The sequence below is a fragment of the Trichosurus vulpecula genome, chromosome 1 (genome assembly GCF_011100635.1).
Source record: "Trichosurus vulpecula isolate mTriVul1 chromosome 1, mTriVul1.pri, whole genome shotgun sequence".
Taxonomy (NCBI): domain Eukaryota; kingdom Metazoa; phylum Chordata; class Mammalia; order Diprotodontia; family Phalangeridae; genus Trichosurus; species Trichosurus vulpecula.
Window position 1 is genome coordinate 396509626 of NC_050573.1, and position 27951 is coordinate 396537576.

At 41.1% G+C, this 27951-nt stretch overlaps 1 protein-coding gene across 1 annotated transcript in view; it reads right to left on the reverse strand.

Annotated features, from left to right (window-relative positions):
* MTMR12 (myotubularin related protein 12) overlaps nucleotides 1–27951 on the reverse strand; it is an 89718-nt gene that overhangs the window by 25716 nt on the left and 36051 nt on the right. The window contains exons 2-7 of the mRNA XM_036767645.1: nucleotides 25588–25648; nucleotides 15866–16005; nucleotides 14425–14497; nucleotides 13033–13163; nucleotides 11445–11538; nucleotides 4127–4256 (exon numbers count right to left, since the gene is read on the reverse strand). Coding sequence (XP_036623540.1) covers nucleotides 4127–4256; nucleotides 11445–11538; nucleotides 13033–13163; nucleotides 14425–14497; nucleotides 15866–16005; nucleotides 25588–25648 — 629 coding nt within the window. The remainder of the gene's footprint in view (nucleotides 1–4126; nucleotides 4257–11444; nucleotides 11539–13032; nucleotides 13164–14424; nucleotides 14498–15865; nucleotides 16006–25587; nucleotides 25649–27951) is intronic.

Consider the following 27951-nt stretch of genomic DNA (forward strand, 5'->3'; position numbering starts at 1 on the left):
TGCTCTAGACTACCTTTTAGATCGATGTCCTATCACTCCCTTTGACAAGCTTTCTGTTCCAGCCAAAGTGACTTAGCAGGTATTTCCTAAACTTAGCATTCCATCTCCTACTGCCTTTGCCCAGGCTACAATGGACTTCTTACCCTCTTGAACCTCTGACTCAACACCTGCTAGCCTAGCTCAAGGCTCCATTCAGGTGTCGCCTCTTCTAGGAAGGTTTTCCTAATACATCCAGTCCAGTGAACAGCTCACCTTTAGACAGCACTTTGTAGTTTGTGCAAAGCACTTCATGCCATCTCATTGATCCTATTACCAACCCTGTGAGGCAGGTGCTATTATTTCTCCTTTTTCAAAGCCGAGGAAAATGGGGCTAAGAGAGAGTAAGTGATTGCTGATGACTTCAAAATCAAGTCTTCCAAAGTGCCACTTTAGGACTGCATTCACTAACGCCATACTACAACTGTTAACTTTCTCACTTTCAACTACCCTGTGTTTAGTAATATGTGAAATGTTATTTATTATATTACAAAGACGTTCATTTTTGTTCTTGCATCCCCAGCCCCAGTAAACTATATCTTGAAGAGAGGCAACATGAATAATGGATCAAGGGCTAGTCTTGGAACCTGGTAGACCTGGGGTCAAGTCCCGCTTCTGACACATACTGGCTGTATGATCCTGGGCAAGCCATTTCAACTCTGAATGCTCTGAGCAACTGTCTCAGGCTATAAGTTGCCAAGAAGATGATGACCTGCACTGGTAGAGAGTTTCCTCATCAGGAGGTCCCTGTACCAATGAAACCAGACGGCCAGTTCCTGTCCCTATACCTCAAAATAGGGGCCTGGAGTGCCAACCTCACAGGGTTATTAAGAAAATAAAATGAGATAATTTATGTAAATCACTTCACAAACTTAAAATGTTATTAAAGCTTCAGCTATCATCCCACAGAGTAGACAATAAAATGTCTATTGAACTAAATTCCTTTCTTAGTGGTATAGACACAGCAGGACAATCATCTCTGAGCATGGTGCCTTCTGGGCAGTGGAGGCACCTATAGCTACCACATGAATAAAGAAAGTTAACACAGCAAAAAGCTTTTGACAGGGGTCTATCAACAACAACTAGCTAAGCCCTATCAGCAAGTCCAGCCTACCTATCACATCCCAGAGAGAACTTCTAAAGACTCTGGTTGCTTTTACTGAGGACATAGCCCCCCAGCATACAGCATAAGGGAAAGGGACATGTTGTTCCAAACCATGAAATACAGCTGTCAAAATACTAGAATTCAAGGACCTTATAAGTAGTATATCGCTTTCTCCCTACCAATATTCCTACTGTACAGGAGATGTGTCAACTAGTCCCAAACACTAGATTTTCAGATATAGTTAAACAAAGTAAGCCTTCACTGGGCTGAATTTTAAAAGTGTCTCACATTAAACTGTTATTTATTAAACATTTACAAACCAAATGCTATACAGAAAGTCATGAAGAAGATTTATACGGAATCAGGTATGAAGCCCTGGTTTCTCAGAAGCAACCCTGGTTACCAACAAAGCAGCTCTTTGCCTCTTCCTCTTAAAAAGCCCCTTTCTTCAAGAGAAGAAACTAAAATTACCCAGTGGCATGAAGAAAAAAGTAACCATGAGGCAAGTACAGAGAATTCCATTCGGAGTGGAGAGTAGGCTCTTTGTTAAGTGCCAACACCTGCACTGTTCACTTACTGGCAAACCCACTAAAGTGATCTCCAAAAAAATGTTTCAAAATTTCCCCTCAAGCTTCTACCTGAAGTTAGAAAAGTCAGAAAAGATCTGGCAGCTAGAGGAATAAAACAGGATATCCTCAAAAAATGACACGAAAACCACACTGTTTTCATTTTGGGGGTTCCAAATTTGTAAGTAGTCTCTGTCTGTAGGAAATTCTATATACTATGGTGTTACTGGTAGTAATTTTGGGTTGTTCTGCTCCAGGAGCTTCCCAGGCGGGCATGAGGACCTGACGTGCCCTTTTGTTGTCCTGGGTGGGGATCTGCCAGGAATCAGAAGTTACAGCACTCTAGGTGGCCAGATTTGTAATTGTAAGTAAACATATCATTTTTAGTCAATGAAAGAAATTCTCTCTAGGGTGTTATCTACTTTGGGAAAGAGTTACAAGGCATGATTTGTCAAGTTGTAACAATCTTGGGTTGTTGGAGGATAAAATGAGATCATACCTGCAGAACACTGCAAACATTAAAATGCCACTTTAAATGTTAGCCCTTATGAGCTGATGGACGCGCACAGGGACTGGAAAACAACTGCTTACATGAGCATCTAAGGACAATTTGTGACAAAGCGTGACACCTCAACAGGTGAATAACTCACTATCAATCCCTTCTCTTTGTCTAATAATCTATGGCTTTATCTAACATGCTCCGAATGTTGAGGAGAAGGGTCTTGTAGTAGCTCTCAAGCTGGGAATGCCTACAGAAGGTTCTAGTGCAGGACAGATGTGCTGCTCTAGGAGTAGTGCTGATAACAATAACAACAGCAGTTAACATTCCTATAGCACTTTAACCTGTGAAAAGTAGATTACCTCATTTGGTCCCTGCAACAACTCTACAAGGCAGGCACTATCATTGCGACTATTTTATAGATGAGAAAATTGAGGCTGAGAGCTATTAAGGAACTTGCCTAGGGTCATAAATTTCAAGAACAAACCCCAAAGTCTTCACCTAATTAATAAGTGAGCGCACAATGTTTAACAAGGGTGGTGGAGGGAAAACTGATGCAAGCAGGGTATCCTTCAGGAGTCTAGTTATTTGGGCAATCTATCTACCAGCGCTTCTTAAATGGTGGGTCACAGGCCCATATGGGGTCTTGACCCACAGTTTAAGAAATGCTGAAGGGGTCTCAAGTGGAAAAAGTTTAAGAAGCCTGGTCTAGAGAACAGAGAACTTGTTAAAGTCATTATGTAGTGGTTCTCAACTTTGACAGTATGGTGAAACCTATGGATTCCTCAGAATAATGTTTTTAAATGCATAAAAAATATACAGGATTACAAAGAAAACCAGCTATACTAATAAAAGCTAGCGTCTACATAGTGCTTTAAAGTTTGCAAAGTGCTTTATAAATACATCATTTTTATCCTCACAACAACCCTGGGAAGTGGGTGCTATTATTCTCCTCATTTTACAAATGAGGAAACTGAGGCACAGAGAGGTTAAGTGACTTGCCCAGAATCATAGAGATCCGATTTGAACGTTGGACTTCCCAATTCCAAGCACAATCTTCTAACTGTGGGTGCAGACTCTTACAGAAATATTAAGAAAACCATAGACACAGACACCAGCGTAAGAATTCCTGCTATAGAGGGATCCTGGAAAACGGCATGTTTTAGGCTTGGCATATCTGTCCAAGTGACATGGGACCCAAGTCTTAAGCAATAATAATTTGATGATTTAACCATTTTTCTTTACTGCTTTTATTATTCTTGGTTCACTTCAATAGTTCCCTTAAAGATCTGTCTGGCCAAATGAAGAACAAACATGAGGAAAATCCCCCTTTGTCAGCATTTACTTGCTAGATTAAGCCATGTTCCTTGCCAATTATTACAGATAATATGTTTTTATGTGTGCTAGACTCAACAATAAAAAGTTAACTTTGAAAATTTTACCATCAAGCTCCTCAACTGAAGAGGTTTTAGAGGATGAAACAGGGCTGAAAACAATGAGGCGTGTTAGGTTCAAACTCCACTGAATACATTTATGCCCTGCTCTAGAAAAGGTAATGGTTTAGGCTGGCAGCTGACTACAAGACTTGATAGAATCTACTGATTAACTGATCTACTTGTTAGGAAAACCTCTTTTGAGCAGAGAGAGACTATTTAGCTGACCACAAAACACTATGAAATGCTACAACTACAATAGGGATTTCAGGAGACACTGACAGCAGGGCCCTGAGGACCCTCTTTCAAATGAGCATCAAGAACTAAGGTTCTAAAAGGTGTTGAGCTCATATAAAATATAATTCCCACTCCAAGGTAAAAGAAGCTATACATTTGAATTTTGCCTAGCACAGTTTCGAAATCTATACAATAACACTTTTTGGCATTTTCAAGGTTTCTTTTAAAAAGCACAATATTAAAACCTTACTTTTCACAGACTTTATAGCCTTCATTGGCACTCACTGCTTTGTATTTTATGTTTCCTTTTGTTCGCTCCAACTCCCAATGCCAGTCCTTAATCGTGTCAAACATCACAGTTTGGTGTGGGGGACCTGTGGCTAACAAAACAAAAATAAAGGGATTAGAAAGATTTTCATGAAGCACTCATATTGCAGTTATGTGAAAGGGGAATCTCAGATTTGAGATTCTTTCCCTTTTTCATGGGCTCACATCAACCAAACTTAATACACCTAACTTTTAAAAACCATTCTTTTGTTTGTTTTAATATGATAGGTTTTATTTTCTGGAAACTGAACAGAATTACAGGATGATAAATTTAGAACAGGAAGGAGATCTTGGTGGTCATCTAATCCAATGTCTTCATTTTACAGAAGGGGAAACTGAGGCCCAGAGAGATTAAGGGATTTGCTCAAGGTCACACAGATACTAAACAGCAGAATCAAAATTCAAACCCAGATTCTTTAACTGCTAAACCACTGTTCTTTCCACTTCACTGAGTGTACCACACAATAGAAAATAAAATTAGGGAGTGTTTATGTTAAAATAGTTTGTGACCACACCAGTTCCACTTTCATATTCCTCCATGCAACACTGCCTTCATCATCAACTATGCCTGACTCTGTGCCTAGTCCTGTACTGGTTCTACCATCCTTTGCTTCTCTAGAAAGCACATTTTTCCAGTGATTTGTACATAGCTTTCTGTCATGGTCTACAACTGTATTAATCCAATACTCTGTTCCTTCCAGCTTCAAATACATTCTCTGCTTAGAAGTTGGGGAGGAAAGCAGAGCTTCTGCTATTTATGGTGTCAAAGAAGGTCTGTTTAGCCAATTAACAAAATCAACACAGTTGTTACTATATGGCACCCTCAATGAAGTCCCTAGCTCATTACAGGAACCTAGTTGAGAAATAACACTCTAGGAAAACAGCTCTGGGATAGAACAGGACCTACAGCAATAATCACATTTTTAATGAAGTTTCCTAACACTCTTTGTAGTCATAGACAGTTAGGAAACCTTCTCTTCCTTCCTTCCTTTCTTCCTCCTTCCTTCCTTCTTTCCTTCCTCTCTCTCTCCCCTTCCTTTCTACCTTCCTTCCTTCCTCCTTCCCCCTCTCCCTCCCTTCTTTTCTCACTCCCTCCCTCTCTCCCCCCTTCCTATCTACCTTCCTTCCTTCCTTAAAAATCATTATTTATTTAATATTTTTAGTTTTCAGCATTAATTTTCAAGAGAGTTTGAATTACAAATTTTCTCCCCATTTCTACCTCCCCCCACTCCAAGATGGCACATATTCTGGTTGCCCCGTTCCCCAGTCAACCTTCCCTTCTGTCACCCCACTCCCCCCCCCATTCCCTTTTTCCCTTACTTTCTTGTAGGGCAAGATAGATTTTTATGCCCCATTGCCTGTATATCTTATTTCCTAGTTGCATGCAAAAACTCTTTTTTTTGAACATCTGTTTTAAAAACTTTGAGTTCCAAATTCTCTCCCCTCTTCTCTCCCCACCCACCCTCCCTAAGAAGGCAAGCAATTCAACAAAGGCCACATGTGTATCATTATGCAAGACCCTTCCACAATACTCATGTTGTGAAAGACTAACTATATTTTGCTCCTTCCTATCCTATCCTCCTTTATCCAATTTTCTCCCTTGATCCTGTCCCTTTTCAAAAGTATTTGCTTTTGATTACCTCCTCCCCCATCTGCCCTCCCTTCTATCATCCCCCCTTTTTATCTCCTTTCTCCTTTCTTTCCTGAGGGGTAAGATGCCCAATTGAGTGTGCATGGCATTCCCTCCTCAGGTCAATTCCGATGACAGCAAGATTCACTCATTCCCCCTCACCTGCCCCCTCTTCACTCCCAACAGAACTGCTTTTTCTTGCCACTTTTATGCGAGATAATTTACCCCATTCTATCTCTCCCTTTCTCCCTCTGTCAATCCCTTAATTTAATATTTTTTTAGATATGATCCCTTCATAGTTAACTCACCCTGTGCCCTCTGTCTCTATATATATGTCTATTCCCTTCAGCTACCCTAATACTGAGGTCTCATGAATTATACATTTCATCTTTCCATGTAGGAATGTAAACAAAACAGTTCAACTTTAGTAAGTCCCTTGTGATTTCTCTTTTTTGTTTACCTTTTCATGCTTCTCTTGATTCTTGTGTTTGAAAGTCAAATTTTATATTCGGTTCTGGTATTTTCACTGAGAAAGCTTGAAAGTCCTCTATTTTATTGAAAATCCATATTTTGCCTTGGAACATGATACTCAGTTTTGCTGGGTAGGTGATTCTTGGTTTTAATCCTAGCTCCATTGGTACCTCCAGAATATCATATTCTAAGCCCTTTGATCCCTTAATGTAGAAGCTGCTAGATCTTGTGTTATCCTGATTGTTTCCACAATACTCAAATTGTCTGCAGTACCTTCTCCTTGATCTGGGAGCTCTGGAATTTGGCAACAATATTCCTAGGAGTTTTCTTTTTGTGATCTTTGTCAGGAGGAGATCAGTGGATTCTTTCAATTCCTATTTTACCCTCTGGCTCTAGAATATCAAGGCAGTTCTCCTTGATAATTTCTTGAAAGATGATGTCTAGGCTCTTTTGTTGATCACGGCTTTCAGGTAGTCCAATAATTTTTAAATTATCTCTCCTGGATCTATTTTCCAGGTCAGCGGTTTTTCCAATGAGATATTTCACATTGTCTTCCATTTTTTCATTCCTTTGGTTCTGTTTTAGAATATCTTGATTTCTCATCAAGTCACTAGCTTCCACTTGCTCCAATCTAATTTTTAAGGTAGTATTTTCTTCAGTGGTCTTTTGAACCTCCTTTTCTATTTGGCTAATTCTGCCTTTCAAGGCATTCTTCTCCTCATTGGCTTTTTGGAACTCTTTTGCCATTTGAGTTAGTCTATTTTTTAAGGTGTTATTTTCTTTGGTATTTTTTTGGGTCTCCTTTAGCAAGTCACTGACTTGTTTTTCATGGTTTTCTTGCATCACTCTCATTTCTCTTCCCAATTTTTCCTCTACTTCTCTAACTTGCTTTTCCAAATCCTTTTTGAGCTCCTCCATGGCCTGAGACTAGTCCATGTTTTTCTTGGAGGCTTTTGATGTAGGCTCTTTGACTTTGTTGACTTCTTCTGGCTGTATGTTTTAGTCTTCTTTGTCACCAAAGAAAGATTCCAAGATTCTGAGTCTGAATCTGAGTCTGTTTTTGCTGCCTGGCCACGTTCCCAGCCAACTACTTGACCCTTGAGTTTTTCGTCAGGGTATTACTGCTTACAGAGTAGAGAGTACTTTTTTCCAAGCTTGAGGGGCTGTGCTGTTGTTTTCAGCGCTATTTCTACACAGCAAGCTCTGCCACACCAGCGCTCTTCCTCCCCCAAGAACCACCAAACCAGACCGGTGACTCAGATCTCAAGCAGACTGCATTCCTGCTCAGATCCGCCATTTAATTCCTCTCACCAGGTGGGCCTGGGGCAGGAAGCAACTGCAGCTGTAGTTCTGTAGCTGCACCACCTCCGCTGCCCCTGGGGTGGTGGCCAAACTGCGAACTCCTTTCACTCTGTCCCAGCAGCTTTTCCCACTAACCTTCTCTGTTGTCTTTGGTGTTTGTGGGTTGAGAAGTCTGGTAACTGCCACAGCTCACTGATTTAGGGTGCTAGGGCCTGTTCTGCCCGGCTCCCAGTCTGGTTGGTATGGGTGCAGCCCATGCTGGGCTCTGTTCCCCTCTGCCCCCAGCTCTGTGTGATAGACTACCCAGCGACCATTCAGGCTGTCCTGGGCTGGAGCGCTGCTTCCCTCTGCTATTCTGTGGGTTCTGCAGCTCTAGAATTTTTTCAGAGCCATTTCTTATAGGTTTTTGGAGGGACCTGGGGGGGAGCTCATGCAAGTCCCTGCTTTCCAGCTGCCATCTTGGTTTGGCCCCTCCAAAACCATTCATTTCTTACTCCTAATCTTACCCTGAAGGGTGACCGAGGAATCTGGAAGACCTTGGTTCAAGTACTACATGGGACACATACAAAGCTGTGTGACCAAGAGCCACTCATTCACTCTCTTAGTGGTCCAGGCAACTCTCCAAGACTGTAAATTGAAGAAGTCAGGTCCAAATAAAAAAAGCAAAAATTTTATCCTATTTTCTTCATTAACAAATGACTGTCATTTCACATGACAAAAAGATATTCTGATTGCTATATTTCACAAAGCCCCACACCCAGCTACATTTTTAGCCAGATTATGCAATAATTTAGCTCCTCAAAGAGGCATTAAACTCTGAAGAAAGGCTTGGCAGATATGCTAAAACAATAAATGCATTTTTTTAGCCTTAACACAATGTACAGAAAGACACAAGGCTGATTTTAGGCAAGTGTCAAATTTTTCAGTGTAAACCACCCTTTTTATTTGAAGACAGATGGCCACCAAAAGAGAATTTTGTAGTTTAGCAGCTATGGTAGTCACACAATAGCATGTGTCATTCCCCTGGAAGGGAAATCAAGATTCCCGGGGATAGGTAAGGAGAAAGCAGCCATGCGGATACTGAGGCAACAGATGATCATCCCTCTGCCTCACCTGATGTCTGCTCCCATTTGTGAGTCGTGAGAAAGGAGCTAGAGGGGAGAGAAGTATCTGGCTGTGACCACAGGCAGGCAAGGACACTTGCCAAGACAGTCTCAGATGTTTTACTCAAACCGCAGTGAACCGTTTGGTTCAAATGTCTATCACTGCATATCTGAAAATAAAGAGGCTACTGAAGATTACCTGTCTGATAAAATCTGTGCTCTCCATTTAGAATAACCCCAGGGCATAAGCATAAATAAAATAATATATACCCCAAAAAACCCCAAATCAAAGAAACACAAAAAAAAATCCCAAGGCCTTCCTCTATGGATGGCTTGAACTGAATCAAGACAGTAGCTTCCTTCAGCTGCCCAGCTAGGAAAGGAAACTTACAAAGGTCTCAAAGACTATGTCACTCAGGTTCCGCAGTTAAGTTTCCAGAGAGGCAAGGCTTTCTCTGAAAGTGTAATGAAGCTTTTGGGGAGTCTCAGTGAAACACATTAATGAAATATTAGGGCAAATAATGGTGGCAACAGGTTGTCCAGACTAGAGGTGTCAAACTCACAGTCAGCATGTGGCAAGGAGTGCATGGAATTAGATTCAAATGTGATTGACAAATATTTAATAAAATAAACAAAAATACAATACAACACAGATAATGTTAATTTACAGTTTTCTAAGTCAGTAGGCAGGGCAGGGATCTATTTCTATTTGACAACATATTGACAACAACAGTCCAGATTACAAAATTCTCATCTCTTCAAACTCCTACATATTTGATTTCTAATTTAAAATTGGTCAAATTAATTGCTAAATTTAACATTTATTTGTATAAAATTCCTCAATGAGGGTGGTGGATGAGGGAGGAGAAGGGTAGGCATAAAAACTCTTAAAGAAAATTCTGGTCCGTCTAGCTGAGGGACGTAAGTTAGCACAGATGAATAAAACGGGCAGGGTCAATTGGGGTAAGGTTCTTGGCATACTGATCAACATATGTTAGGGTGGAGAGAAAGTCAAAAACTGGCTAGCCAAGAAATATTCACAGATTGTGTCCAAATTCCAGGAATCAAGACAGAAAGCTAAAATAAAGCCAAGAAGGGCATAGAATTAATTCAAGTAGAGCATAATTTCTCAACCAGCAAACTTTCCAATTAATTACAATAACTGAGAAGGAATTAGCATCTCCCATGTAACTATTTTCATATTAGAACAAATTTTGTTCCACACATCTACATTATCATATTAACTGGTACTTATAAGGATAATTCTAAAGCACTCTAATCCTTTTCTGAAAGAAAACCAAATTAAATGATATTCAGCACAGTTTTAGTGGATGTGTGCAAGGGTGTGCTAGAGCCAGCTCAAACCACCTTGCAAGAGCGAATTATTAAATTTTCACTGTGAACGTTTGTATCTCTTGAAAAATCAGCAAATGCTACAAACCAGGGCTTGATTTGTTGTTTTGCTGATAGTCTAGGCTTAAGAAAGTGATGGAGAAAATGTTAACAATGCAGAACAAACTTTAAAGGGTGTTACAGAAATTCCCCCCCTAGAGAGCTGGTTGTTAAACATTAACGTGTGTGTGTGCGTGTGTGTGTGTGTGTGTGTGTGTGTGTGTGTGTGTGTGTGTGTGTGTGTGTGTATTTTGGGTTCAGTCCTGAAATTTTATCAGTGACTGGCAATTGTTCTGCAATTCATAGAGATTTCCTTGGAAATGAATGAAATACATATGGTATGGCTGGTTTGGAGAAATTCCCTCTACTAACACATGCTGACCCCCTTGAAGTGAGAGGCCAAGATTGAGCTAGTCAGTATGTGTCAGAGGCTGGAATCCAGGTCATCCAGACTGAAGTTTATAGTTTAATTCTATGAAAGCTGGTCATAGTATACATAATATATGTGACAGCTGTCTAGTACCCAGAGTATTTGACTAATCAGAATACTCGAGGACCCAAGTATGCCACAAGAGCATACACTACTGCATTCTAGAATACTCTTTACGTGCCTTTGGAAACTCCCACATCATTCCATATGCCGCTTCCCTGACATATGTCTGAAAGCCTATGGGGCCACTGGAAAGCAAGGCAGCTCAGGACAAAGAAAGCATGGCAAATGGGCTGATCTAGGTGCCAATCGACAAAACAAAAGTGTGGGAGGATGGCTAGTGGTGCTTGCCTTCTCCATTATTTTGAACAAGTGCTCAAAGCATGTGCTCCAAGCATGTGCTCCAGCCAAAGTCCCAGGCTGCCAAGGCAATCATGGCTCCTCATTCTGCTGACCACTACACCAGCAACAAAACAGGCTGATTGCTCTGAGGAGAACTAGACTCAAGAGTTGAAGATGTGTCATCTTTGATTTCCAAAATTTCTTCGTTTTGGCTCCCTTTTTCAGAAAGACACTAGTATAAGGGTTCTTAACCTGGGGACCATTATCATCTTTTCTAAAAAATATTGTGATAACTATATTTCAATATAGTTGGTTTCCTTTGTAATCCTATGCATTTTATTTTATACATTTTAAATGTTTTTCTGAGAAGGGCTTCACCAGACTTTCAAAGGGGTCCATGACACAAAAATGTTAATTAAGTATCAATATACTATAGCAAAGGGCCAATTGGTGGTAGTTAGGTGTTTTTCACACCAAGCCCGTTTCTGAGACAGTAAAAGAAAAATGTTGCTCACTCTCAAAAAAAAAAAAAAAAAAAGAGAAAAAGAAAAAAAAAGCAGAAATCACATACCTGTATTGTTTTGTTTAGCACTTGCATAGGAAAATAGAAACAATCGTTTAAGTAGTTTAGGAGCCTGGGTATGATGAATTATGCCACTGACAATCTAGGAAAAAAGTAACCACCATCAAGTTATTAAGTAGAAAAGACCTAAAATAAGTTAAATTTTGTTCAGGAAAATCACAGGGGCTAGAAACACATTAAGAAACGGCTAGAAACACATTAAGAAAGACAACCCATGGCCCCTATGACAGCTCAGTTAGCCACATAAGCTCAAGCTCTGAGAATAGTTCTCAGAGCCATCTGGCTCTGGAGTCGATCAATAAACCTTTATTAAGCACCGACTGTAAACCTGGCACTGAGCCACATGCTGGGAATACAAAGAAAGGTCAGTCCCTGCTCTCAGGGAGCTCACAGTCTAAGGGGGAAGATAATATGCAAACAACTACGCATAGACAATCTACAAACAGGAAATAATTAACAGAGAGAAGGCCCTAGAATTAAGGGTGTCTGGTTCAAATTTTATTCTGACACTTATTACCCAAGTGATTTTAAGCAATAACAATAATAACGACAGCTGGCATTTTACAGCGCTTTACTTAAATTATCACGTGATCCAACAATCTTGTGACGTAAGCGCTGTTACTGGTTCCATTTTACAGATGAGCAAACTAAGGCACAAGGTCAAGTCAACCCACCTCACTGCCGGTTAGGAAAGCATGCTCTTTCGGGACTACCGGGGGATATCCGGTATCTAGACTTACCCCCAACTCCCTCACCCTCCACTTAGCATAACTTGAGATGAAGATGAATCTATCCAAACCTGGGTATCACGCTAACTAGCAAACAACTACCGAGCTGGGGCAACGCATGACTGTTGTTTGCCATCGAAAGAAAGCTAACTGAATTCTCATCAGATTCCTACTGAAGAGTTTCATGTGAGAAAAAAGTCTCACTAAATGTTCTACATCTTGTTAAGTGAAAGTACAGGAACAGCGATTAAAGTAAAATGGTCCTAGTCATTTTCTGAATCACATCACTTTTCTCTGGCCCTGGACAATTAAGGTTTTCTGACTCTCCAGAAGCACAGCCCTTTCTGTAAGATTCAGCTTCCCTCAATGGACCTATAGTTCTCTCTTCCTCACCTCAACACTTCCTTTCAAGATGTCTATTTTTACTTTTCCTGAGGCATCAAGGTCATAGACCCATCAACTTCTGGCTGAGAAGCCCACAGCTGCGGGGTGGATTGCTGCAGGCCTTCTCTCTTTAGTCAACCCCACCTGCAATGCCCCAAACTGCCTTCACAGAGAACTACTCTGACTTACTACTCCTCTGCCTGGTGAAGACGTGAAAGAATGAAGGCCCTCGGAAATTGGCAGTATACTCTCTGAAAATGCATAGGCTGGCTTAATTGCATTTTGAGTACAGCCCAAATGCAATAATGCATCACTGCATGATATTAAAAAAAACTGTAGGATGAGCTGTTTTTTTGTTTTTTTTTTTGCAATATAAACAAAACAAACAACCCATTCCCTCCCAGGATTCCAAAGGGGAAAAATCTAAAGGGAAATAAATTTCCCAAACATATGCAAATAGTTACCCTTTTAACTTCCTCTTCCTTTGTGTACCTCAGGCAGAAGTGAAATACTCGGAGGTCTTTGCAGTGGATGATGAGCTTCTCAGGGTATTTCTTCAGTTGTCCAAACAATGGTTTTTTTTTCTCATCAAACACTACAGGAAAAAAAAAAAGTCCAAGGCAGCAAATAAGAAGGGAAAAGAAAATTGGGTTACAAAGGTACAAGGGTAATAAATAAGCTGATGTTTGAAGAATCAAGGCAGTAAGAGTAAAAACGGTGCTTGTTCTCTAAAATGATCCCACTGAGCAAAAGCTTCTCCATTCATGCCCAGCCTCTGAGCAGTCAGGTTTCTTCATTCTGCACACAACACCAGCAATGGAATAAGCTGATTACTGTCAGAACTAAACTTCACTGATTTGAAGAAATCAGTATCCTAAAACTAAAAATTACTAAGGAAAGATATCACTGGGGGAAAACTGTCTAATAGAGCCATGTGGGGTTTTCTTGGCAGAGATGCTGGGGTGGTTTGCTATTTCCTAGGGGGTGCAGCTGATAGAATGCTATGCCTGGTGTCAAGGAAGATTCATCTTCCTAAGTTCAAATCTGGTCTCAGACACCTCCTAGCTGTGTGACCCTGGGCAAGTGACTTAGTCCTGTTTGCCTCAGGTTCCTCACCTGTAAAATGAGCTGGAGAAGGCAATGGCAAACCACTCCAGTATTTCTGCTAAGAAAACCCCATATGGGGTCACAAAGAGGTGGACACAACTGAAACGACTGAACAACAACATAAAGGTTTTTATGGGCACAACACACATAAGTACTGAATTCTATCTCTTTTGTTATAACCCTTCATGCCTAGCATACTAGAATCACAGTAAATGTTTGATGAATTCCACAGCTCTAAACTGGTTAAATTCTGAGTAAGATCCATATTGAGAACAGTAGGAAGAAAGGAAGCCTAAGACTGCCTAGGCAAGTTCTCTCTGACACTGTGAGAAGATGCATCAATTCAGGGTGTGGTGGATTTGTAATTAAGCAAATTCTGCTCCTGAGTTTAAAAGGGGAGAGAGGCAGTATTGGTGAAGCTGATAGGTCACTGGACTTAGACTAAAAAAAGATCTGGGTTCAAATCCTACCTCAGATATAAACTAGCTGTCTTCTACGCCAGTCACTTCAACTCCCCACTTCTGCTTCATCATTTTTAGAATGAATGGGGTGGACTAGATCGTCTTGAAGGTCCCTTCCAGCTCTAAATCTATGATCCTTTGACAGATTTGATGAGATTAGCCTTTGGCAGGCACCCTAAATAGCCGAAGTTATTACTGAATATGGAGTTGACACTGCATGCAGAAGAGATTTTCAAGATCTGCTGGTATGTGATACCTTAAAAACTCCACTGTAAAACACACACTTACCTCCATAAATTTGGTCAACACAGTGTAATGTGATATCATTTTCTCCTATCACCTTATTCTTAAATTGAGGCTCCTAAAAAAAATCAACATGAACAACAAGTAAGTCAGAATCCCTAATGTTCATGATTAAGAAATGTACAGGTTGGGCACAGATTGAGTCAGTATCTTCCTTACAATTTCCAAGAATGTTGACACACCGCTGGGTAAGACATTATGTAGATACATGGCACAGACTGCAAGCTAAAGAACCCTACACTATTAAAATATCCATGGTTAACTTCGTGCTCCTTGGTTGTTCCAAATAAGGAGGTACAGGGCCAAATGACATCTACTCTATTTAGTCCTCTATAAATTCTAGAAGTCATAGAAATTCTATTCACCTATAAAAGTGAGCAAACCCAAACCTAGAAAAAGGAAAAATGACCAAATAATGCAGGCTTCTAGTAAATACATTCTTCATAAATTTCCACAAGAGGAAGGAAGACTCTTAATGAGAGAACAAGGTGGCATTAGTGGATCACATTCTTCACTAACACCATGGCCCTGCTATTTAAAACTCAAGCTTGACAAAAGGCAAGTTTAAACAGGAACCAGGAAGTGATCTCTGCTCTATACTATGAAGTGGCCACATTTTCCTTTATATGTAGTGTTTGTTTATTCATGTTGTCGACTCAGAGTGCCAGCTGTATGAGGGCAGGAACCATTTCTTACATCTTCTATCTCCCCTAATATTTTATTGAAATTTGTAAATTTTGATGGAGGCATTCTCTTGCTAGTGTGAGCACTGCACCTACCAGTGAAGATAAATAGCTCCTCCATGCCACATGCAATGGTTCTTGTACATGTTGTTCCACAGATCTACAGAACAATGAAATGATATTCTGGAAGCCTTCCTAAGTCTTTTAATGTTTCCATGTACATCTGTGCAGCATTTTGGTTGTCTACCTATTATCCTTCACTCTCACTACACATCCAACCCAGCTCCTTTTCTATTCATATACATTCCTTAAAATAGCTTTTTTATACCTTATTTCACACCCAAGGTATTCTTAGTGACAGGCTATAGCCTAATTACCTGGACCTGGCAAATGCAAGCCAGCCTGTAAATAATACCAATAGAAAGTTTCATAGAGGTCATGCTACTGAAAGGAATAATAAGAGGGTAGATTGTTTTTTGCCTTTCTTTGAATGCCCTGTATTCACAGTAAGAAGCTTAATAAACACTTTTTGACTGATCAGTGAAGATAGAAGATAGAAAAGAAATCGTGTGTGTGTGTGTGTGTGTGTGTGTGTGTGTGTGTGTGTGAGAATGCCGTGGGGGAGAAAAGGGGGAAGAGAGAAAAGGAGAAAGTGAGAATATATGTATGTATATATGTAAACTAGAAGCTGGAAGACCCTCTAAGAGGCTACTGAAATAGTCTAGGTAATAGTATCCTCATACATTATCATCCAATGTAGACTCATCTCCGAGGAAGGCAATCTTGAAGTCTGTGCAAACGAGTTTCCCACAGATTCCATGCTGACCTGAATCATCCTGGATACACTTAAGCACTGTGCTGGCTTCACAAAGCAGTTGTTCACCTAATCAAAAAACAAAATAAGTACATGAATTTTTCATGAATAATATAAAAAATTAAAGGCTTACAGTTTTACCTTAGCTAAAAATAAAAACACACCCACACATACTGTGTGTGTGTGTGTGTGTGTGTGTGTGTGTGTGTGTATGTATCTACTTTTGAAAATGCTACTGACCATTCTATTTTTTTTACTGGATTGGGATGGGATGAAAAAATTTTGTGAGAGACTGAATTATAGCACAAATAATCAAGCACTAAGATAATCAAAGTCAAGATGGACCAACAGGTCTATGACGGACATTTTCCTGGATAAATCTGACTTTGAGAGATGGAAGTTTCTAAGGAGATGGTGTTCATCAGGCCTACACCATCAAGAAGACATACTAGCAAGACTGTAACTTATTTTAGACTAGACATATATTCCACAAAATCTCTCCCCAGGGGCTGAAAGACAGAGTAAAATCTTGCTAACATTTCTATAATCTAGAACCTCCAACCAGTTTTATAGGCACATTTTCTATTTGAGTAGGGGAGGCAGATCTGATAGTCTTCCTGGCTCCTCTGTTGCAAGGTTGGCAGTTGGCTAGCAGAGGTGGGAGGCAGAGGAGCTTCTTGCAAAATCATATCATACTCACTTTGGCTCCAAGGATAAGGAGCATGGCACATGCTCAGAGTACAGAGGTAGGGGTTGTCTGCTCCCAAGAAGAAGAAGAAAAGCTCATATTTTCTGGAAGTCTATCATAAATGGTAGGAAAAAGGAATGTCATGTGGTAAAAGACTGGAGATACAGTATAATGAGGAAGGGGAAGAAACTATTTCCTCTAAAAAGCAACTCCCTTACAGATACACACTCGCCATCACCCTTGAGTACACATATACAAAAGAGATGAAGGGAAAAGGAAGAAAACAAATTATCCTCTTTATAAATTTCTCGAAGTGTCAATAAAATTGTTCCTCTATCATTCAACACTCCATATAAGATCAGAGATATATTTTCAATGCCCCAGGATTGGCAAGAAAACACAGACCAGCATCAATTTACCTTCCATCTTAAAGAGGTTGAATAATTGCTTTTAGTTTAAAGATAAGGCAACACTATTATGGAAGTGTTTTGCATAATGATACATGTGTGGCCTATATTGAATTGCTTGCCTTCTCAAGGAGGGTAGGTGGGGAGGGAAGAAGGGAGAGAATTTGGAACTTAAAGTTCTAAAAACAAATGCTCAAAAAAGAGTTGTTTTTTACATGCAACTGGAAAGTAAGATATACAGGCAATGGGGTATAGAAATCTATCTTGCCCTACAAGAAAGTAAGGGGGAAGGGGATAAGGCAGGGGGGAGTGAGGTGACAGAAGGGAGGGCAGACTGTGGAAAGAGGCAATCAGAATATATGCCATCTTGGGGTTGGGGAGAGGGTAGAAATGGGGAGAAAATTTATAACATAAAATCTTGTGGAAATCAATGTTGAAAACTAAAAATATTAATAAAAAATTATATACATATAATAACAGTAAGGCAACAAAGGAGGTGTTTATCCAATGGAAGTTCATCCAATAGCTGAATCTCTGGAGACAGCAGTGTTTGGGGAAAATACATACACAATAGTTAAGTAATTTATTCAGTGTTCAAAACAGCTCCAGAAAAGTCTCTTTAGTTAAGCTTGGAGAAAACTTGTTTAAAAAAAAAAGAGACTTCCTGTGATTTAAACTCCCTGAAATGGCTTTAATAAGTTTTCACCTACACTTCTCCCCCAAACAGAAGGACACCATCCTGTAGCTGAAAAACTTTAAACTAAAAATTAATATAAGGCAGCTAATAGGAGGTTTTCTAATTTTATTAATTAATTTATTTTTAGTTTTCAACATTTACTTCCACAAGGTTCTGAGTTCCAAATTTTCTCCCCATCTCTCCCCTCCTCCTACCTCCTCCCCCAATCTGCCCTCCCTTATATCACCCCCCAACCCTTCTCTTATCCCCTTCCCTTCTACTTTCCTGTAGGGCAAGACAGATTTCTATACCCCACTGCCTGTATATCTTACTTCCTAGTTGCATGTAAAAACAATTTTTAACATTCGTTTTTAAAACTTTGAGTTCCACATTCTCTCCCTTCCTCCCTCCTCACCCACCCTCATTGAGAAGGCAAGGCTTTCTAATTTTTGTACTACAAAGTCAATAGAAGGAGATAATATCTTGAAGCATAGTAATACAGCTGGAGACTGCATATTAATTTGTGTGTACAAGGATAAAATTCTTTCCAAGAAGGGGGAACATGGCATAGCGTACAGAGTGCTGGCTTCAGAACACATGCTAGCTGTGTGACTGGGCAAGTCCCGGGAGGCAACTCTCCCGGACGCAAAGTTGTAGATCTGCGATGATAGAGGTGAGTTTCCTACACCAATGAAATCACAAGTCTAGACCAAACCAAAGAAAAATAATCTTTTAGATTCTAAGTTGTCTAAGAGGAACAGTACTCCGAGAGGCCTAGTGAAATGTGACAGAAACTTAGGGCTTTCTGCTCCTTCCTGGCTGGATTTGAATCAATGTGACTTTGTGGTGAATGTGGAAGAAGCTCCTAGGAATGCCCAAGTCAAATTGGCTAAGGGAGGTTCCACGAGGAGTAGAGACAGCTGGTTGTTCCAGAGTGCCAGGCTTGGAGTCAGGAAGACCAGAGTTCAAATCCAGCTTCTCATACTAGCTGTGTGACCTTGGGCAAGTCACTTAACCTTTGTCTCTCTCAGTGTCCTGAACTATTAAATGGGAGTAATAACACGCTCACCTCCCAGGGCTGTCGTGAGGTAATGAGATAAGACGCCTAAGGCGCTCAGCAGAGGGCCTGGCACAGAGCAGGCACCATGCAAACACAGTTATTAGTAAAGATCCAAGGTCATGGCTGAAGTTCCTTTCTCCACAAAAAATCCTCTAGAGCTGTACGGATGACCTGCTACCCACTCGGTATACATGCTGTGTGTGCCAAGCTACTGACATGCTTTTCATCACAGGAATGTGAGCACCTTGCGGGAAGGGATCGTGTTTGTATCTTTCTTTGCATTTCCAGCACTTAGCACAGTGCCTGGAATACAGTAAGCATTTAATAAATGCCTGTTATGTGATGGAGAGTCTATACCTGCTCCAACTGGTTAATCAGTCACAGACCTGGGGGCAAGTTGTGGTTCCTTAACATGCTCTAAGAATGAGGAACAGCTGATATCGTTACATTCGTGACTCCTTACAGAAATATGCTCACTAATGCAACAAGTTCTTGGTTCTGAGGAAAACAAACACTTACTCTGGTTGCAGAATTATTCCCTTTATCTTACCCTAAAGCATGAAATACTATGAAGTCTAGTCTATGGTGGGAATGGAATGAACCAGTTCCCAAAAAAAAACTCCGGCCCTGCTGTTGCTAGGCACTGCCTCCCAATGCCCAGGGCAATCGTGGCAGTTATGTATTCAGTTTTCAAACCAACTCCAGAAAAAGGTATAGGTGGAAGACTGTGAAAAAGGCTTCCAGTACTTTAAAATCCTAGCAAGAAAAAAATCTTTATTAAGTCTTTTTTCAGCTATCCTTCCTCCAAAAACAGACAAACTAGTGACCTGAAACTTAGGTCTCTTCACTAGGCTCTTCATAGATATCCCAGTGTGCCAAGGCCCACCTAATTGGGAGGCTGGGACATTCCACTTTTTGTTTGGAGGGGAGAAGGCAAGGCAATTGGGGTTAAGTGACTTCCCCAACATCACACAGCTACTAAGTGTGTCAGATGTCTGAGACCACATTTGAACTCAGGTCTTCCTGACTCCAGGGCCGGTGCTCTACTCACTTTACCACCTAGATGCCCCTGGGACATTCCACTTCTTATCTCCTTGCTAGGCTCCGGGGAGGCCCCCAGAACAAATTCAGCCATGCCTTTCTCATCAGACTACATTTATTAAGTTCCTACTAAGTGCCAGGCACTGTGCTATGCTAAACAAAGAAGGCAAAATTTAATGGGGGAGACTACATGTAAACTATGTACAAACAAGCTATAAGACAATACATTGGTAATCGGTAGCAGGAAGGCACTAGAAAGAGAAGCTTCTTGTAGAGGGTAGCATTTTAGTTGGGACTTGAAGGAAGCCAGGAGGTGGAGGAGAAGAGGGAAAATATTCCAAGCATAGGGGCAGATGGCCAGTGAAAATGCGTGGAGTCAGGTGATCTTGTCCAAGAACAGCGAGGAGGCAAGTGTTTCTGGACTGTAGGGTATACAAAGGGAAGGGAAGGAGGGTGTAAGGTGTAAGAAGATTGAAAATGTAGGGGGACACAACTCCACCTGCAACCCTCCTAGGTTCTTCACCACATCCCCAGGTGGGGACCCTCAGTACCCAAAGAGTAGGGCTAGGTAACTGATGACTGGCTGTGCTGAGAAACAGAGAGCCTGACTCTTGGGAAACCTTTCACCAGGAGGATTCTCCTCCCATTCCTCAGTAGTTCTAACCCTATCCCAGAGATAGTGAATCCCCAACCACTGAAGAACAAACCCTTATTCCCAACCCCAGCAGCCTGTTCACCTCAACCCCATCCTCCTCAATGTCCCTACTCCAGGTCTGTCAGCCCACTCCACTATGCTGCCTGGAGCTCTGCCTCTGATTTTAAAACATCCTTTCATTTTAGTTTCCTTCCTCTCTTGCTCCTTCTATTCTCTGGCACTAGGAAGACGTGGCTCTCATCACTCCAGCCTACCCCACCCTGCTCCACGATGATGATGCATCCCTGGCCATTCTTTCCAGCAATGGTTGCATCTTCTCACATTCCCCTGACTCATTACTTCCACTGGGAGAGCTGTAATACTCCTTGCTTTCTCCAACTCTCCCTACTGCCACCACCTCTTCTTTGCCATTTATTCTATCCAAATTTATCGCTCAATCCAGATCTAGGCATCATCACTTGGGCCACCATCTGATCTCAGACCCCAGTAGACAGCCTAGGACTCTGAACCCAAGAGCCTTGGGAACAACAGTGCTCCCAACCATCAATGAGGGAAGCAATCACCGAGGAGAAAGGAGAACACCCTTCGTCATCACCATCACCACCAACTGCTGACCAATCCCAAGAGCCCTGGGAGTAGCAGGACCCTCATTCTTGCTCCCAGCCTAGCCTCTGCAGTGTTCATCCAGGCAAATAACCCCATGAAGATGCAACCTGGCAACTGCTTCTGTGGGTGCTGTAGCCTTGCCACCTCAGCATCTACAGCTACTGATGCAGAGGAAAACAAAGTTCCCATCATCAAAGTCCTTAGCCACATCAGATGGTTCAATATCAGAAACAGATATGATTTTATCAGCAGAAATGGCATTAAAAAGAGGTACTGCCATCTGCTTTGCCACAGCACTCTAAGGACAATGGGAGCTTTCCGTCTGACTTGCAATTGACCCCTTCTCATATATGTGCTGCCTCTCCCATTAGAATATGAACTCCTTGAGAGTATGGATGGGCTTGCCTTTCTATGTCTATTAGCAGTACTTAGCATAGTACTTGGCACTTAATTAAATGTTTTAATAAATTTTTTTTGGACATTTTCCCTCTTTTCTTAATGAGTTCATTGTATAGTTCCTCATTTCCTTTCTACTCCAACTTCTGCCCTCAACTAGGGAACATCAACATACACGTTGACGGTCTCTCAAATACCCTGACTTCTAGTTCTTCAAACAACTCATTGTTCTTCCATTTCACCTGAGCTAAAAACAGGGAAGATCAAACCCTTCACAATATTCTACTTTGATGGACAAGAAGCCCAGATACTCAATCCAAACTGCACCAGTAGAGGAAGTTTCATCATTGAGGACTAGATTCTAAACATCTCTCCTATATGGCCCCTTTTCTCCCCTCACATGGCTATTACTCTGGTGCACACCCTCATCACCTCACTATTGCAGAAGCCTGCTGGGTCATCTCCCTACCTCAACTCTCGTTATCAAAGCAATCTTCCTAAAGATCTCGCTGTGTCACATACACACACCAATCAACAAATTCCAGTAGCTCCCTATCACCTCTAGGATCAAACACAAGATTCTTTGCTTGAATTTTTTTTTTTGGAGGGGGGAAGGCAGGGCAATTGGGGTTAAGTAACTTGCCCAAGGTCATACAGCTAGTAAGGATGTCAAATGGCTGAGGCTGGATTAGAACTCAGGCCCTCCTGACTCCAGGGCTGGTGCTCTACTCACTGCACCACCTAGCTGCCCCCTTGGTGTGACTTTTAAAGCCCTTCTCCCATGCAGTGAGTGACACTGACCTCTCTGCTCTTCCTTGCATGACAACACTCCATCTCCTGGCTCCAGACATTTTCACTGGCTACCCACCGAGGCTGAAGTTCTCTCCCACCCTGTTCCCACTACCTGGCATCCTTCAAACCTCAGCTAAAATCCCACCTTGTGCAATTAGCCTTTTCCTCAGTCCCCCTTAATAATGCTAGTGTCAATTAGTGTTTGTTAGTGATTAGTGCTAGTGCTGATTATTTATATTTGATTATTTCCCACTTATTTTGCACATAGCCTATTTGAACATAGTTGTTTGTATGTTGCCTGACTTATTAGACTATGAACTCCCTGAGAGGAGAATTTATTTTTGCTTTTCTTTGTACCCCCAGCATTTAGTGCAGTGCCTGGCACAAATAAACATTTACGGACTTGACTTGTTGACTTGAGGAGTTTCTTATACCAATGAAATCCCAGCTCCAGTCCCTATCTCTCTCTTAATCTTTGATCACTGCATCTCTCCTGAGGCCTCATTACTCCTAAATCTACTCTTTGTCTGTACCATGACTTTCAATCCTTTTACGCCTCCATACTTTCCCAGGCCATCACTGCTGCTCTGGCTATACTCTCCTCTCTTCCCAATCCTGACACTTTGGTGAATCACTTCAACTCTATATTATCCATTATTCTCAAATTCTAGCTCTGAAGTTCTACTGAGGCTCATACCTTGCCAAACTCCAACCCTGGACCTCTCACATCTACCTTCTTCACTCCTACTCACATCTCGCTGAATAGAGCACAAGTCACACAACCATCCCCTACAAATTTACATTATCTAATCCTAACTGATCCTTCACTATATCAAAGCAATGCTATTCCTACCTGACTTTCTATCCTACTCACAACAGCTGTTCAAACCTTCTGCTTTCTCTTCAAGCCTTCTACACACCTCCTTTTCACCACCCTCTCAACTGAGGAGCTCCCTTGCTAGCTCACTAAAAAATACTGAGGTCATTTGATTTAAGGTTCTTCTGTTCACATCCCCTTGAGATGGTCTCCCACTATCTCCTTCTTTACTCCAGTCTCTGATGGTGATGTGGCTCTTCTCCTTACTTGGGATAATGCCTCCTCATGTATCTTTGATTCTATCCCACCCCATCTTCTCCAAGAGATTGCCCCTACTATTATGCACACTCTTTCTTTCTTTCCTTCTTTCTCTCTCTTCCCTGCTGCTTTTAAGCACACCTAAGTCTCCTATCCTTAGAAAAACCCCTCATTAGCTCCTACCATCCCCTACTACCTTTCATCCTACAGCTCCTTCTCCCTTTCTCAGATAAACTTCCAAAAGCTATCTATACTTAGTACTCCCACTTACTATGCTCTTAAATCTTTTCTAAACCCACTGCCATCTGGCTTCTGACTCATCATTCAACTGACAACACTCTCTCCTAATTGCCAAACCCAATGGGCTCCTCCTCAATCCTTACCTTTTCTCACCATCTGCATTTGGGAGTGCTGACCCCTTGCTCCTCCTGGATCCCTCTCCTCTCTAGGGTCTGTACCATTGTGCTCTCTTTGTTTTCCTCCTACTGACAACTCCCTGATCTCTTTTGCTTGATCTTCCATGTCATACCCAGTAACTCTAAGTGTCTTTCTAGGCTCTGGCCTGGCCCTCTTCTCCTTTCTCTCTATACTATCTTGCGGGATGATCTCACCAGTTATCAGGGGTTCAATGACCATTTCTATGCAGATGAGTCACAGATCCGTAGATACAGCCCCTTCTCTCTCCTGAACTCTAGTTTTTCACCACCAACTGTCTACTGGACATTTTAACCTGAAAGTCCTGTAAGCATTTCAAGTTTAACATATCTAAAAAGAACCCATTATCATTTTTCCTCTCCTCTCTCCATTCCCAAACTCTCTATTACAGTTGAGGGCACTATTCTGGCCACTAGGCTTCACAATCTCGCTAGCATTCTTGACTCTTCATCCTCACTCACCCAATCAGTTCCAAATCCTGTTTCTACCTTCACCGCAGCTCTGGTATACAACTTGCCCCTATTCTACTCAGGCAGTTACCACCCTAGATCAGGACCTCATCACTTCTTGCCTAGATGATTGTAATAATCTTCCAACTGGTCTTCCTACCTCAAATCTTGCCCCATACCAATCTATCCTCCAGAGCATCACCAAAGTGCCTAAGGTGCAGATCTGACGAACATCCATTCCCTTCCCTTCCCCTCCTCCTCCCCTTCCACTCCAGAAAACATCAAAGGCTCCCTATTACTATGCCTCTAAGACAAAAGAGAAATGTGTTTGTCATTTAAAGTTCTTCCTGTCCTAGTCTCTTCCTATTTTCCAGTCTTTTTACACATTACTCCCTAACACACACTCTATGATCCAGACATACTGGCTTACTTGCTATTCCTCACACATTACACTCCATTCCATTGTCTTTATGCCTTTATGCCTTTACAATGGCTGTCCCCCAGGCCTAGAACACTTTTCCATCTCACCTTCTACCTCTTACAACCCCGGGCTCCTTTCCTTTGAGACTTGGCTCAAAGCTCACCTTGCATATGTCTCCCTGCCCCTCTACCCTCTGCTGCTAGCATCTTCCCCTGTAAGGTTACCTTGAATCTATATAACTTCTGTGCATATATGTACTTATTTATATGTGCACGCATATATGTTATATATTTTACATATGTATTTATGTCTATATATGTCTATGCTGTCTCTTCCATTAGAATGTAAACTTCTTGGCTTAGCAGAGAAAATGTTTAATAAATGCATGATTGATTGGTGAGCATATAAATCCTACTGGATATATCAATGTCCTATGTTAAGTAGTACAGGCAGAGAAATAAGGATGAGGAAAAAACTAGACCAGAAGTCAGGAAGACAACTTACACCGTGATGGACAAACTACTCTATCACTAAGGAAAGGTGGTGTACACCAACTAGGTAAGGGTTTTGAGGACAATGGATGTTTTGTTCTGCTTGAATTATAAGTCAGGAAAGAAAAGGATGGCAAGCTGAGGCCCCTATAGCAAAAAAAAAAAAATTCATACTAAGATATGTATGGTGAGAAGGGTTGGTTGAATACTTTACAGTCAGTTAGAACACAACAGGGAGAAGAAGCAAGAGGCTATTTTCTTGCCATACAAAGCACAGATGCATACCCAGGTATGTAGTTACTGAACTAGCTAACCCTGCAGTTCAGCTCTGCCTCCTCATTGAGGCTATAGGCCTTTTGGTTGAAGACAAAGGAGTGTATATATAGTAACATCAGAAATGAGGTAATTTATTTGTTGACCAAGCTGCATATGGTATATAATCCTAACAAAGCCTGTTACCTGGTAACAAGTGAAGATCTACTTCCTTCTCTGTTACTTCCTTTTCATTTGTGTGTATTTCCTAGAAGAGAGGGGAAAAAAGGGTCATTAAAAAATTTTTTTTTCAAGCTTGAAAAGAACAAAATGAAGCTATGCTATCAAGATATCGTAGAGAAAATAGCAAATAACATATCCTACCACTCTACTGCTTTGTTAATTAGGCCATAAATGACTAAGGTGATTTTGGTTGATAAGTATCAGACAAAAGACTAAACATCCCAAACCTGCCCCAACATGTTAAAACTTTTTGCTTTGAATTGTTTTTCAACATCTTTTAACATCTAAAATATCATGAGTTTAATAAATATAAATGCAAAATTTCTAAAGAAAGGCAAGCAAAACTAAGCCAATTAATGTAGAATGGTCCTGGACTTGAACATGAAAACAAATTAACACAGCAGGGAAAAGCTGATATTTCTAAGAGTACATGTGGCCACACCATAACTGGTAAATTTGCCAGCTAATATTTTTTCTCAATGACACTGTCTATAAAAGTTCAGCCTTTACAGGTAACAGGTATACGAGGAGTAAAAGGAGCTATTTTAAAACGAAAGAATGAAAAAAAAGATGACAGAACATAGCACTAAGGATTAGAAGCAACGAAGGGAATGTTGAACTATGGACAATGATAATGGAAAATTATAACATTTTAGAGATGGAAGGGATTTAGAACTAAAAGAGGTCTCCAAGACCATCTATTCAATCTAATACTCTCATTTTATAGGCAAGGAAACACAGTACATTAGTAGTGGAATTAGGATTAGAACTCGGGTCTCTTGGCTCCTGGTCAATTTTGTGTGTGTGTGTGTGTGTGAGAGAGAGAGAAGAGAAAATAAAATAACTTTACAACCAGAGGCAGTGGGGGAGAGGGAGAGAGGAGAAAGCATTTACATAATACCTACTGTGTGCCAGGCCCTATGCTAAGTGCTTTTCAAATATTATCTAATTTGATCCTCACAACAACCCTAGGAGGTAAGTGCTGTTATCGTTTACATTTCATATTTGAGAAAACAGACAAACAGAAAGTGACTGGCTTAGGGTTACACGACTAGCAAGTGTCTGATGGATCTGAACTCAGGTCTTCTTGACTAAAGGCCCAGGGCTCTATCCACTGTCCCATCTAGCTTCCCCCATTAGGAGGGAATATATTATAGCCCTTCAAGGTATGAAAAACATCATCATTTGAGTAAGGGAAGGACTGGAAGAATTGATAAGAACTTTTTGTAAATATCAGGCATGAATACCTAAATTAACAGTGTGTGTTTGTTTTGTCTAAGGTAAGCCAAGCCGTCTGAAAGAGCCAGTGTCATTATCTATCTATCTATCCTTCTCACACATCCTTGAAGATGTTAGCTCTACCAATTGATTTATTTTTCCTCTCTTGCTCATGCATATGCCATGAGCAAACTAGGGCAAAGTTAGAGGAATGAAGGTAAGTCAGCAAGGAGGTGCTTGTGGTCTGTCCTTTATGTATGAGATACGGAAACCATGGATGTTTTATGCAGTGCTGAAAAATCATCAGACAAAGAGACGGTCATTTTCTATATGACAAGAAAGCCATCTGAAAGAAGGCTGTTAGTCCGAGTTATTAATTCAACAGGAAATCAGTCATATCCTCTAGCACAGAGGTTACCCATATTTCATTCCATTTCTGAGAATGAGGCAAATGAGCAAAAAAGTAAACTGCAGGCCAGGACTTCAAGATAGTAAACACTGGGGTGACTGCTGGAGTCGTTAGTCTTTTAAGATCATAGATTTACACTGGTAAGAGTCCTAATGGCAAAAAAACAAACAAAAAAAACCCTATGGCTCAGATGTGCTTAAACATCCCAGGGGGAGTAATTAGTCAATCAATAAACATTTATTAAGTGCTTACTATGTATGAGACACTGAGGATACAAAAGAGGCAAAAGACAGTTTCTGCCTTTGAGAAGCTTACAAACTAATGGGGCAAACAACATACCAGAGAGAGAGAGAGAGCACGAGAGAGAGACTGTGTGTGTGTGTGTGTGTGTGTGTGTGTTAGAAGGTGGGATTTTAGTTGGAGCTTAAAGGAAACCAGAGAGGTCAGTAGCTGGAGCAGAGAAGGTAAAGCATTCTAGGCACGGGGGACAATCAGAAAAAAGCCCAGAACCAAGAGATGGAATGTCTTGTCTGTGGAACAGCCAGGAGGTCAATGTCACTGGACTGAAGAGTACATGCTGGGGAGTAAGGTGTGAGAAGACTGGAAAGGTAGGAGGGGATTTGATTAAGAAAGGCTTTGAACGCCAAACAGAGGATCCTGTATTTGATCCTGAAGACAACAGGAAGGCACTAGAGTTCCTG